The 14,693-nt window shown below is 32.9% G+C and overlaps 1 protein-coding gene across 4 annotated transcripts in view; it reads right to left on the minus strand.

Annotated features, from left to right (window-relative positions):
• The window catches only part of LOC112681915 (prestin-like), a 92,483-nt gene extending 79,865 nt beyond the window's left edge, over nt 1–12,618 (minus strand). Inside the window, exons 1-2 of one of the 4 annotated variants that reach the window (XM_025552276.1) lie at nt 12,350–12,618; nt 2,252–2,342 (exon numbers count right to left, since the gene is read on the minus strand). In XM_025552276.1, the coding sequence (XP_025408061.1) occupies nt 2,252–2,279 (28 nt within the window). In that variant the 5' untranslated portion in view covers nt 2,280–2,342; nt 12,350–12,618. The other 3 variants (XM_025552282.1, XM_025552275.1, XM_025552281.1) reach the window with 3 other exon arrangements.
• Between the last annotated feature and the right edge of the window lie 2,075 nt (nt 12,619–14,693).

The raw sequence follows: 14,693 nt of genomic DNA on the forward strand, positions 1-14,693 counted from the left end.
AGTTTAGTGCGCCGTTTGTTTCCTTCTACCCCATTCGTACCGATCACGGACCATTTCCCCATTTCATCTTAGTATCCGTGTTTATGTAACGTAAAACGTAATCATGGTTATTATGTTTTACGAGTGAAATAAAAAAAGTTGTACCTCTCTCCTGCCGTTAATACGAAATTCATATTTTACATCATATGACTAGATGACACATAATTTACATAAAATTAGAAAAAAGTAAGAATACTGTTTATGCTAAATATCTACGAGGAATTAAACTCGTCGTTTTAAAAACTGTATAAATAATAGTCTCCGGCTCTGACCATGAACGTATATTTTATTGTTTCGATATCGATATTACATCATGGCTGGTGTTTAATAGTTTTTTACTATTTTCCGTCTTATTGCTTAAAATCCATGAAATCGCCCATTCAGTGCATCGAAAATTAGAGTAATTTAATAAGTAAAATGCATTGTGTTTGATAGATATTTGATAAATAAACGTTTTATTTGAATATACGAGTAGTCCAAAATCCAATTTTAAATTATACATCGACCGTCGATAAATTATTAATTTTTTAGCCGCACTTGTTAAACGACTGTTATTAGAGAATATGAGAGAGGTTAAAATATCTAAATTAAAATAGAGATTTAACGATTTATATTCTATCATAAGGTGTGACCAAATAGAATAACGACTGATTTGAATACATACTACGAGTTAATCGGTAATTTTGTGTTTATCTCATGGAAAATTTGACGTTTATTTAGAATGATTTTTTATAAGCTTAGACTATTTTGAGTAATGAAAATTATTAAATTTCCTATGTGTGTATTGATGACAATTTAGAACTTCAGATCCTATAGACGCACAACTGCGATTTCTGATAATCTACTCGTATTATTGATTATGATTTGTAATTAACACAAACAAATATTGAAAAATCTACTAAGACTGTATTGATGTGTAAAACAAATAAACTACAGTATGTTTGTCAAAAAAAAAGAAAAAAAAAAGAAAATATTTTTCGAGAAAATTTCCATTTATTTATATTATTTATTTTTTATGAAATTAACTGCCGTGGCTTATAATAGTGCTTACAAAATACCGGAATAAAGATTAATTGTTTGTCTGTTTATGACATATTCGATTTAATAGAGTGGTATAAGGTCCTTAATCTTAACTATATAAATGTTTAATAATTAATTTAAAAATACAAATAAAATTTTTTTCTTAATTAGATTATTTATTGTATGGTAATTATTCTATAGATTTCGCCTTTGGATGAGTGTTTCTTTCATATAATGAACCACGTTAATTTATTTATTCTTATGCATGATTATTGAAAAAATAATTAAAGATTGTGGGATTGTATGTTTTAAAATAAAGAAAAATAGATTAAGTATAAGTGCAAAATAAAAATTGTATTTCGATTGATTGTAAATTCTTTAAAATGTTATGTGTTATAACACAAAACTACACTACCTAACTTGTTGAAGAAAAACTTATGATATTATTATGAAAAATATAGTATAATATTATTTAAGATTTCGAGTGAAGCCAGAAATATATCATTTTTATCATGATTTTCACCGGAGATATTACTCTAATCATACACTTGCTTTTTTTCATTTTGATGACAAACTATGTCTTGGTAGTGTATTTGAGAGGTCATTTTTTTAATTTTTTAATAGTAAAAAAAAAAAAAAATCAAGAAATTTAAAATTTCAACTAATTTCGATCAAATGATAATAATTATGTTGTTTTCCAATAATATTAAAGATTAAAACAAACACTGGACAAGTACTTTATCTACGTATATAATAATAAAAATTCTAACTATTGTTACTAAATTAAAAATTAAATTAAAGACCGAAGTTTGAACTTAAATTATATGATTTTTATTTTTTTTAATAGTCTGCTCAATCATTCTAATTACGAATTTATTAGGTACTTACACGTACACTTATATAATAATTTAAGCTATCTTAAGATATAGATACTGTGTGAATATCATTCACTCAAAATTGTTTTATTATATTTTTACTCTTGAACTACATAATTAAGTTGGTTATTTATGATTCACAAATATTTATATTTGCAGTTCTAAAAAACACAATGAAAATCAATCGTTATCAATGGCATTAATAATAGGTTCAGTTCATTCAAACTTAATCTCTTAACGCGTAAACTTGTTACGATAATTCAAATTAGCCTTGTAAAATAAACATTCTTTAACTTTTAATCTATAGTTAAACTTACCTAATTGTGCTAGATTCGTGTTTGGCATGGAAGTCGGACAGTTTCTGTTTTTGGAATATATTTCAATGTCGTTGTCATTGACTCGAAAATACTGAAAAAAATAATAATAATCTGTAATATTTGTACAAGATATTGTGCCATGTTTTGTCAGCAAAACGGAATGAAACATGATTAAAAGTTTTTTCGCTCAAACGTACCTGCTCTAAAGTATACATAATATTGAGATACAAAATGTAATTATAAAACATATTATAAAATATATAGTCTTGAAATCAAATTTTTCTGGAGAGAACTTGACCAGAATAATAACAAGTCGATATAGGGGGTTTGGCTATTATAAGAATCTTACCCGAGAACCGTGAAATACGCATCTACAACTAAATATTTTAGTCGGGACCGGTGTTCTACATTTAAATAATATATATGGATACAAGTCTATCGGGCGAGAAATCCGGATCGTGCAACAACCGTTTACGCACAGCGTAGACATGTCATCCAATAGTGTCCCCCCCGACTGGACCGGTCAATTATCATTGTTAACAATAAGAATAAGTGCGCGCAATTACATGACGAGTTCGGATTTTAGCTTGTTTCACCGACGAGATCGGTACACACGGGTGTATAACTCACGTATAATGGACGCGATTTTCAAAAAAAAAAAAAAAAATTCAAATACCGAAACAATGAGAATATCGAGCCATTTAGCCCCTCTCGCGTTTAACTTATTATTATTATGTTAAGTGGTCATTGTTCGCAGTTTTTGTTATTCCGACCGCGGTCAAAAGAAAAATTTGAATACCGGTGACCGAAATAGTCCCCGAACCCTCGCAAACAGCCGCGGCTCGTTCAATTAAGAAACGTTTTTCCCGTTTCATTCGGTTTTTTCTTCCTTCACGTATTCATCAGCGGCGGGCGGATTAACATCTTCAAACTTCACGTCGCCGTGTCGTACGTGTTCGGATTATGATATCGTCAACAATGGCGCGATCCGGATGACGAGGTTGTCGTCGAGGTGAAGTCCCTCGGCCTCGTGACACGGACGCGAATTGTCGACAAAACGAAAGAGAAAAAGAGCCGACGACGACGGTGCACGTGAGACTCGGACGCGCGTCGTCGTGGTCGTGCGTCAGTGGAACCGTCGTCGGCGAGGCATAAAGGAACCGGGCCGCCGCGTTTGCAGATATCGCGGCGATAGACGGCGAAGAAAATAAAAAAAAAAAATTAAAAAAATAAATAAAAAATAAAATTAAGTCTGGGAATCGAAAACGTTCGGCCGGCGAACGAAACACCGCCGCGCCGCCAAGAATTTCGCCGCACCAGCGGTAAATGTTCACCGCGACATTATTACCGTACAATTGTCGACAAATTCCCAGCTTTACCTCTGCCCGGGCGAGCGGTGTGCCTAATTTATTTCGTCAAGCCATGCGGTGAATGTCGTGCACGCGGTCAAATCAAAATATTTGCGCGACAAAACGCGGTCGGCGTTATGCGTTTAAGAGACATTTCGCCCGGCACCGCAATACATCAACCGTGTTTTCAGGTATTTTTCGTAGGCACGCCCGATCGTGGGTGTCACTAACCAGCGGAAAACCGATTTCGAACTTCTTCTTCTTCTTCTTCTTTCGTGTCGTTCAGATCTCGGTCATCCAAAAAGCCGCGACTGCTGCCGCTTTGTCATTTGCCAGGTGTAGGTCATTTTCATCACAAATGGTTCCTATTAGAGGACATTGTAGTAGGTGGCCCATTGTCTGTATTTCACCACATTTACAGTTGGTTATGTCGTCTTCTCGTAATATTTTCCATTTCTTGAGTGTAGTTTTGCATCGTCCGATTCCTGTTCTTAAACGATTTAATGCTTTCCATTTTTCCCATTTCCAGTTTCTACCTTTAGGTAGCTCTTCTTTTAATTCCCTCGTGGTGTTTTGTTCTCTCTCCTTCCATCTGTTGATTCTTTCTTTTTCTGGGGGGTTCTTTATCGGTTGGATCGTAGTAAGGAAACTTTTCCTGGATTTAAGTCGTGTTTGCGGCGGGCTCTTTCCATGTAGCGGGTGCCGGGGATCGTTTTGTTGTTTGTGTCGTTCTATCTCTGATGCAATCTCTCTCCTAATATCTGGTGGGGCTATTCCTGATAGTACTTGTATTTCCTCGACCGGTGTTGGCTTTAGGCATCCTGAGATGCCCATACGGGGGGCAGCATATTCGGCTGTTGAGTAGCATAGTGCTAGTGCTGATGTTCTTACGGTATTTGGGTCTGCTCCCTATGATGTTCCTGTGAGCTTTCTAATCAGGTTGTTTCTCGTGTGGGTTTTTTGTTTTACGTTTTCGCAATGAAGTTTGAATGATAAGGTTCGGTCTAGTGTGACACCAAGGTATTTTGGGTATTCGGTATTTTCAATCTCAACATCTTCCCATATTATTCTTAATTTTCGTTTTGCTTCTTTGTTTCTTAGATGAAAAGTGCATACTTGGGTTTTTTTGGGGTTTGGTTTTAACCAATTTTTTTTGTAATAAGTTGACATTTACTTCCAGTGCGTTGTTAAGAATGCTTTCTATATTTCCAAACGAGTGATTCTGAGCAGTGAGCGCTAGACCATCCATCAGCGTATATGAAACGCTGGGTTCCTAATAGTGTTGGCTGATCGTTGGTATATATGTTAAATTTCGAACTTCGGACGTTGTTTGTTTGCCGTGCTCAATATTCTTTCGGCCTCCGGGTGTACACCGAACGCGAAGTGAAAAACATTTACTCGAACACGCTTACGTTAACACGGTTAATATAATCTGGCGAAGTATAAGTGGATTAAGTATGTTAAAGCTTACAAATATTTTGTATTTACTCGTGCAATAGTAACACGTTAAATGGATTAAAAGTTACTTAACATGGTCAAAAAATGGTCTAACTTTTAAAATTGTACAAAGATATTCATAAAAACCTATGTTTACGTATGTTATCCTAATTGCGACCCAGGAACATTATAATTGCGATTGTTTTCGTTAAGAACGATAATTTTTATAAAAAAAAAAAAAGGATTTTACATCTATATTTGATTTAATACGACTACATGACAATTGAACCGCAGCTGCGCATCACGGGGGAAAAAATACTGCTAGCTTTTTACACTCCGATTAACGATATAAGAATATGGGTAAAACACGCGGTGCACAAAACTTCTATCGCCTCCGACGACGAATAAGACATTGTGTTCACGCGGCGGAACACAGTCGTCGGCTGTGCCGTACCGATGGATGGATACGACGTGTAAAAATAACGCGGACCGTGTGCGGTCTTACGGGTACAATTATACGCGCTCGTAATAGACGTCCTGCGCGCGGACGCAGGACGATCGGACGGGAAAACGGTGAACAGGACGAGTACAACGTGTACTGTGACGAGGGAAATGAAATGATTTATCCGAGCGGAACGCAATATTATACTCTCAGTATTTCACTGTTACTACTGCAGCCGCTCCGGGACTGCAGCTCTATTCCATTGTTTCGGGTAATCGCGTGAAGGGCAAACACACAAAGACGCTCGAGCACGCACGACGTACGTATAAACGGAAAAAACGAGTGAAAACCAATGTACATATATTCGCACGAGCTGCACCCGTCCCTGCCCGACGAACGTGTTTTATTCGTACAGCAGTGGATATAAATTTTCAGATTGTCACAGTAAGCGCGAAACGAAATTCGTAACTCAAAATACGGTTTCCAATCGCACATTTAGACGAAATGCTTTTATGCTCGGATACCATACCAAAACGGATCTCATAATAGCTATAAACATTCACAGGCCTAAACGGTTTTTTTTTCTTTTTTATTCCACACGATTTCGATGATTTCCGTACCAACATCGATTCGATGTGTACACCCATCATAACTATATATCTTTGTCCAAGGTATTGCGCAACAAAATCGTATTGTTTTAATATATTTATGCTAATGAGTTATAACATTAATCGAGAGCGATCATTATTTTCTGTATTATGTAAAGTAACAATAATATAGTTTTAAACTGTTGTTTTTTTATTTTAAATAAATTACAAAAGTTAAAAATCTGGTTCGAAATATAAGAGTAAGCAAAAAATGAACAGTAACAGCTTATAAACAATTATATTACCTTATGCATTGTCATATATACATATAATCACGTACCCATACAGGCTCACATAAATGATCCAAAGTTGTCTTGTTGCAAGAATTTCGTGTCCTAGGAAACTTGAAAAATTTCCATAGGTAGGAAGTAGTTGAATAAAAAACCACATTTACTTAAATTTACCGTGTCGAACATTGTGCAAACTTAAAACTATACAAATAACTGTTAAATAATTGTGTCCTTATAGTTATTGAAAACGACGTGTTTGATATACGAACTCGTACATTGGTATTACCGTTGAAATCGTTGACGTGTTTTCTGTAAAATGTTAGGTACGCATTCTGAAATTCTTTGTTAGGTCCTAACGGACATCGATAATGTCATTAAAAAAAAATTAATTCAAAACGATATTAAGACTATCTATACGTACTGTGATGATTGCTTCAAATGTTACAGTGATCGTTAAGTTTTTTAAATAAATAACGTTGTGCAAGGCACCTGGAAAAACAATTGTTCGGATACGCACGTGGTAAAAACCACTTGGTTCAATACGATTTTAAACCCTGCATATTATTAGGTTTTACAACAGTTAAATTTTAACTGTTGTAAAATAATATATTATTTTTCCTATGATTTGAGTATTTTGGTTAAACGAAAATGAATATCATTTTCTTGTATTGATTTTTAATGCACTACTACGTTGTAAGTTTTTTAAAGATCATTTTATTTTTATTAAGTAAGAAGAAATTGACTTGAATGTTATTCAAGTACAATGTATTAGTATAATATTAGTCAAATATAATAAGAATTACAAGTTACGATTAATAAAAAAAAAACAGAACCAAATCGATATAAATGTTAACAAATATTTAATACCACAATAATATTTCCTTTTCCGTACGTCTTTAAAAAAGTTCTTGTTTTTTCAGGACCTGTTTCATGTTGCATCTATAAGTATGTATGTTCACAGAGTCGGTATTTTGATCATATTAATAGCTTTATTCGTAAACGATCTCTATATTTAATATTGATTCCGCCTTTTTTATCACTGTAATTTATTTATTCAATAATAGTTTTGAATGAGGATGATAAAAACGTGCGTTTAAATAGAGACAAAATAATATAGATAAAGACATTTAACATATAATTGTTAATGATTTATAATTTATCTTTTGGTAGATGTGCACGCGGAACGCTTTCTGCTATCCACTCAAATTAACAAAATATTTTTCACTTTAATAAAAATGTAATTTAGATTGAATAATAATGAATACAAAATCAAAATGAGAAACAATGATAATATTAAAATTATTATATTTTTACAGTATTCTAAGAAAGAAACAATACTGGAATTTAATAAGGTGAATAGTATATAAATTTGTCTTAGCTATAATTAATATAAATTATACTTTATTGACATACTTTGGAAGTCAAATGTATGTAATTATCAATTTAATAAATTACTTTCGATAAAAAAAAAAAGATAAACAAATGTTCAAAAGTAAAATACAACTCTTTCATAAGTATATTTATACATGAATGAAACATTAAGTAAATGGATAATTAAAAAGTTATGATTTCAAATAAATGATGAAAAATAATAATGCATAGTATAGGTGCTACATAAATAAACGTTATATTCGTATAATTACGAATACTAAAATAGTAGTTTAAGAACGGAAATGATCAACAAAAAGTTATTTTATAATTTTTTATGATTTAAAATTAACTAAAATCTGAAATATTTTCATTCGATATTTCGGATTATTTTAGTGAGCTTATTAAACCCGTGAGAATTGAAATTTTTATTATTTAAAAGCATTTTGGAATGGGTGTTGTCCATCAACTCGATTTTTCTCAGTTTGAGGAAGTGTCGTATTAATATTCTAGAATTTAAAACGATTTGAAAAATGTTCCTAGAATCTGAAATCTGTACTTAGATTTTTTTTCTTTACATGCTTTCATAATTCATATTTTAAATATGATACAATTTATAAACTAAAAAACGGATTTATATTAATTTAAAACCATATAAATAAGATGTTTTTACGCTTTATAATTTCATAAAAATATTCTTTTATATGTATAAAAAGAAGTATTAAATATTGAAAAAACAAATAAAAGCAACAGTTCATACAATATTATAAGTTATTCCTTTTCGGAAGAATTATAATATAGTTAAATTACTCTTAACCTTTAAAAAATTATTCAAAGAGTAATATTCAATCTATACTATGGTGATATTCTGATATATATTGATTTTAATATTTTACATGTGTGATTCTAGCATACACTCACAGCACCTGAAATTCATATTAATTAAAAAATGATATAAATAACATGTTTTAAATAGTAAAAATAAAAACTAAATGTACCTATTTAAGTATAAAAAAAAATAAAAAAAAATAGTAGTTACGCTTGAACGAGCACTTACATGTTTAAGTTTAAACATGTACCCGTATTAAGAGCAATGATAATATTAATTATCATGCAGTCACAAGTGAAACATAAAGAGTGCTCTTTATCTATGACAGTTTTACGTGTACATAAGGCCAGTCTAATGGCATTAAGCATGAATTAAGATCTATCTTAATTCGTGGCATAAGGTTAATGGATATCAGTGAAATTTTTCCATTTAAATCTCATCTCTAATCACAGAATAATTGATTTTCTTATCAATATTATGTCCTTAACAATATTGCTTTGCATATTATGTCTTGAAAAGGAAAGAGATCGACAGGGGTTAAAAACATTTTTGCATTTTTTTTATATACCAATGCATTTCTTATAAAATGTTCAAATTAAACTTCAATAAGGCAATATTTTCCTAAAACACATTATTTTGCACAATATATTCTTTAACATTAAAATATGATTTATTAAGCTCTAAAAATTTTCGTATATCAGTTGATAGGAAAATGATTCGCCGAGAAAGTTAAACCAATAGGAGTCACATACTCTCAGTAAAAATATGTAAAAACGTAAAAATCCGGTCTCCAATAATAATAATCGATTTATGTACTGGAAACTTTAAACGTTTTTGACTAAACGCAATTGAAAATATTAACACCGTTTTGTTGACATATTATTAGTATAGCTCAAGATTTGTTGTGATTGTTGGGTCATGCCATCTAGCCATCTGATTATAATAACCAATACAATAAAAAAAAAATCTCTGCGATCACCGTCACAATATTTATGTTGTCACATTATTATTAGCGGTAGAAACGTGTTCTGCTAAGTGGCTCGTGCGTGCGTTATGCCTTGATATGGTTTTACAAAGTGACGCAAACCACGAGTAAGAAGGGGTGTCAACTGACACCTTTAAAAATAAGGCGGGTGGGCGGAGTAGAGGTAATCTTAATATTTAGGTTATATGATACTTCATGGAATCTTGATGCTATTAAGCACGCCTAAAAACATACTTACAATACTAGTGGGTAAGACAAAGGTGGAGTCACCGGATCCGAGAAGCGACGGTGATTGATCTCATCTGTTTATGACACCGTAATATCAATAATACTCTGTGAATATATATTCAAAATATTGTAACAGCCCTCTTATATGTGTACATGTGCTTTGGAAAATATATCTGTATTTTTATCATCGGCAAATCAGTAATCGAAATAACAACGCCTGAACCTTGTGTTTTACATATTATTACATATGCATTACTAGCGTGTTGTTCACGGACATAACTTTTTGCTGTGTTTTACCTGAACATTGTTTATGTCAAAAGAAGGTTCATATTTTTTGTAATCACATAATACTCAAGCTTGCGGAATTAAGACAAAAATATAACCGTTTAACAACAGTATAAAATAAATTTGTCTAAAGTAAAAAAGAAAAAATCAAAAATGTGTTACCTTACAACTTTGATAAAAAAATTTCTTAATGGAGCATATAAAGGCTTTTGATGGTAATAAATATAATTTAACGTTTTAAAATATTAAATATGTCAATCTCAGCTTAAACCAAAAACAAAAACAATCATATGCCAATATCACTGCTAATTCCATTACCAATACAACACCTTCATTACGCTCGAAAACTCGATTTTCAAATTTCTCAAGGATTATGAAGCTATAATCAGCGCCGACAGTAAAATCATTGGCGCCTTGGGTGAATAAATAAATACGCACCATTCTCCATATAATTAGTAGTAGTTTTATTTAAAATCGTCATCTGATGCTATTAATATCTAAATTCTAAATAAAAAAGCAATTACGAACGGTGATTGACATCAATAGTATTTTACTATCTATGGACTTAATTATTATATATATATAATAAAAAATAGTCAATAGAATAGATATAATATAAGAATTAAATTTTCTATAATTGTTTCAGTTTTGAAATTAAATCATTGAGGCGCCCCTTATAAACAAGAGCCCAGGGCCTAGGCCCAGGCCACCCACATTTAACACAGTACCTGGCTATAATCAACTCATTACTACTCTTATTATCATAACAATAGTTGAAAAATTCTGATTCCGTCTTCTGTTTCTAGACCTTCTCCTTTAAATCAAATTATTAAATAGTTCTATAATTTTTAATATCTTCCCTATTTCCATCTCTTTATAAATAAATAAAAATAAACATCTTTAATCTCTTATGTTCGTTTAAATGCTCTCGGCCAATTATATCCCTTATTAATATTACATTCTCACTCTCATTAGATAAAATATTGTTATCTAATTATTATATCATATACCCATTATTATTATTTAAAATTGATGTTATTTTCCGTTTGATGTATTATGTATAATAACGTACTCTGTATAATTCTTCGCATTTATCGTATTTAATTGTTAAGAAATTAAATATAATTCTGTAATTGTTGAATTATAATAGTTCTTACTGAAAGCTCTTGAATAAATAAATAAATAAATATATATACATATAAATTTCGAGAAATACTAAACATTTGAATCATTAATCAAATATCTTTCAGTGATATCAAGATTTGCAGTAGCATATCCCATATTAAGGATATTATATGATGCACTTTCGGTTGTTAAGTATTAACAGATATTTTTAAATTTTAAGATCGAATCGACAAAACAATACTTTGTATATTCTTACAATACTAGGTCGTATTAGAATGTTGGGACTGTTCTAGATAAATACTAATTGTACATTAAACATGGAAATATTGGAATCATGTACCGAATAAAATGGAATTAAATATTTATCGGTACAATTCAAAATATATTCATTTTGAATTGTATTTCAACCGTTGCTGGAGTAGAACGTCAGTGATTATGAAAATTAGAAAGGTTGTATGTTCCCGTGGAATCATCACATACCGATACCTACATATTATTACGTTTAATTACTGATAATTTTATTTAGTTTCAACAAGAACAGTGACCGTTATCAATACCGTCTCATGGTTTAACACTGCACCATTAGAATTTAAACAATATTGTTAGCGCCGTAAGGATATATTTAACTTCTCTCCCTCGCCCGTCCAATTGCAACCACGTGTTTAACGACAAGATAACGATTGTTTTTCTTTGTCGTGCTGCCACGGTTATGCGCTGTGCACGTGTGCACATCATAATATGCGCAACGCAAACCTATTATGCGGCATACTGCGAACTGAAATAACACGAATGTGGTTCCGCAGTATTATACTGTACTATGTACAATGTAGGGGGGATCTACGGGGGGGATGTGTTAAACTTCCCCAAAATCAGGAAAATATGTATTAAAAATCAATTTTATGAACTAAGAAAAAGAATTTTTTATTTTTAAATATGAGGTATATACTTTATATATTTACTCATACAAGAAAATATTCGTATTTGATTTAAATTAATGTATTATATTACTTACTATTATCTTTATTCGTTATCATTCATTAACTGCAATGTTATAAAAAATATCTTAAGTGAAAGCATTTTTCAACCCCCCCCCCCTAAAAAAAAAAAAACCTGGATCCGCCATTGGTACGATAAAATATAATAATAATAATAAAAAAATGTGTAAGTACGTACATTGCACCAATAAACGACGGTTGCGTCCGTAACGAAGACCGTACGAATACCACGTGTTCACGATTTGTATTAACTGATGAAAATACGAGGCAAATCCGAGCACGTAGTTCGCACGGAAGAGTGGCGGCGATCGAAAATTTCCTCTTGTCCGATATTAGGTACGCGTTCGCTGCGGGCGCCGCACGTCGTTCGAAATTCGCAGGGACCGAGGGCGACGACCGCGGTTTGAACGCGTACGCAGTTGTCTGTTCGGCCATTGCCGACGAACTGGCCAGGGGTGTCGGAGGAAAAGGAACCGGTAACGAACCGGCACGTTTAAATCACCACGAGAATAGGGCGCGGTATTGTCACAGGGTCTACCGCGTAGCTGATAACCAATTCACTGACCATTTTTTGCGCGTAACGCAAAAGATGAGTGCAGGATGCCGTATGCGCGCGCATTCGTTCCCTTCCACGTCGCCAAGTAGACGAAAAACTATTCGAAGTACCGTCCCCGCGGGTGGCTATTATTACTGATACAGGGCTCGAAATCGGTATTTATATGGGTTTCAGAAGTATGACGTTACGTATGGTTAACCGATATCGGTATTGACATTGAAGATTCAATGTCGGAAGGATAAAAACAAGTTTTTTTTTTTTAAAATAACAATTATTTCCACCAGAATAATATATTGCTCGGGTAGTAGGTGCCGAAAGGTGGCGGAGATGGTCGTCGAGTTTACGCGCATTGTACAATAAAGGTCGGACCAAATAAACGTTCTCGGAGAGGACCCCGGTGCCGAAACAATGAATGGCTACACCGACTGCGGTAATCACAATGCCTGCAGATTAACAGCATTAGACGATCCTTTGATATTTTTATGCCCACGTTTAGCGTGTAACGCGATAATGCCTCTCGCGCGTGGATTATGGACATACACTGCGAATATGCGATATGATTATATTATATATATTGTACGTAAGCGGGTACAGCTGAAATTCATGTCAGCGGCTTGGCCGTTGTCATCATGGAGTGTGCTGCGAGTAATTCACTGTGGCGTGATAAAACTACGAGCTCACAGCACTGTGTAATCCGTTCGTTTTCAAATACAAACACACACCAACTCGAACGAAATGGAATAATGACCGTGTGACCACACGTGGTGTCGGATTTCGGATCAGAACGCAGTGCTATTAGTACACGCATACGAACGGATACAAGCGAGTCCATCGGTAGGTGAAATGGGATGACGTATCACAGGCCTCTGGAAAATTATAAGATAATATTTTTTTAACCAGATCGTTTTACCGCAGGCAATGTTTTTTCTATTCACTTATCCATTCACACATTTCGTACATTTAATCGTCGGGAGAGCTATATTTTAATTCTCAACACGAATAGAGTAAGTCATCCGCATTGGTAAGATTCCAAATGATGTTCAAAATACAGTAAGTTCTCGTTACAACGGATACCGATACAACGAAAATCATAAAAAGTCACCTACGGAAATGCTATGAAAACAATGTTAAATGAATCTCAATATAACGAAATGTTGATTTTACAGGTTAAAATACATTTTCTCTTCTTAATTTAATCTAAAGACAACAAGCATACAATTTTATGAAATCATCAAGTCGTTAAATTGTCATTGTGTGTGACCGTGTTTTTTATTTATTTTTTTTTATTGAAATTTTGTAAATTGTGTAACCGTGTTCCGCGTCAATCGATAACGCGACACAATCAGTTGGGTGTATATCTTCATAAAGCTCATACGTAGGTCATTTTTCATATTTTACGCTCCTTCTTTATTGAACATACACGTGATGGGTCCTACAGTGAAAATAAAGTGATTTTCGTTGGAAGAGAAGAAAATCATAATTTTTGAATTAGACAATGGATTGAAAAAAGGCGAGGTGGCAAAAAAGTATGGAATATCTTCATTGAATTCGGAGAAAAATATCCAAAGAAAATCCAATGTGAAGGAAGCTATCGGAATGGATATACGGAGCTTGAGATAATATCAGCCAATCAACAATAACTAACTGTTGGAAAAATGCAATCACAATTACAAAAGACGCCGATTCGATTTCAGAAGTGGCCGAATATGATGAATTAAATACGCACAAAATCCAACAATTTGAGTTAGACAAATTTGGATCACTGCAAAAAAGAAAACATCGCTTCCTGACGACGTAAATTTAGAAGATTATCTCAGTGTAGATGACAACATTACAATATGTTATGAACTAACCGAAGTAGACATCATTCAATACATTTAAGACAGCAAAGATGAGGCCACCGATGAAAATTGTGAACATAATGTATGAAATATCACTTAATTAAAAGGCTTATCAAGTTTGGAAG

Source organism: Sipha flava, unplaced genomic scaffold (assembly GCF_003268045.1).
Source record: "Sipha flava isolate LNK unplaced genomic scaffold, YSA_version1 199_pilon_pilon, whole genome shotgun sequence".
Classification (NCBI taxonomy): domain Eukaryota; kingdom Metazoa; phylum Arthropoda; class Insecta; order Hemiptera; family Aphididae; genus Sipha; species Sipha flava.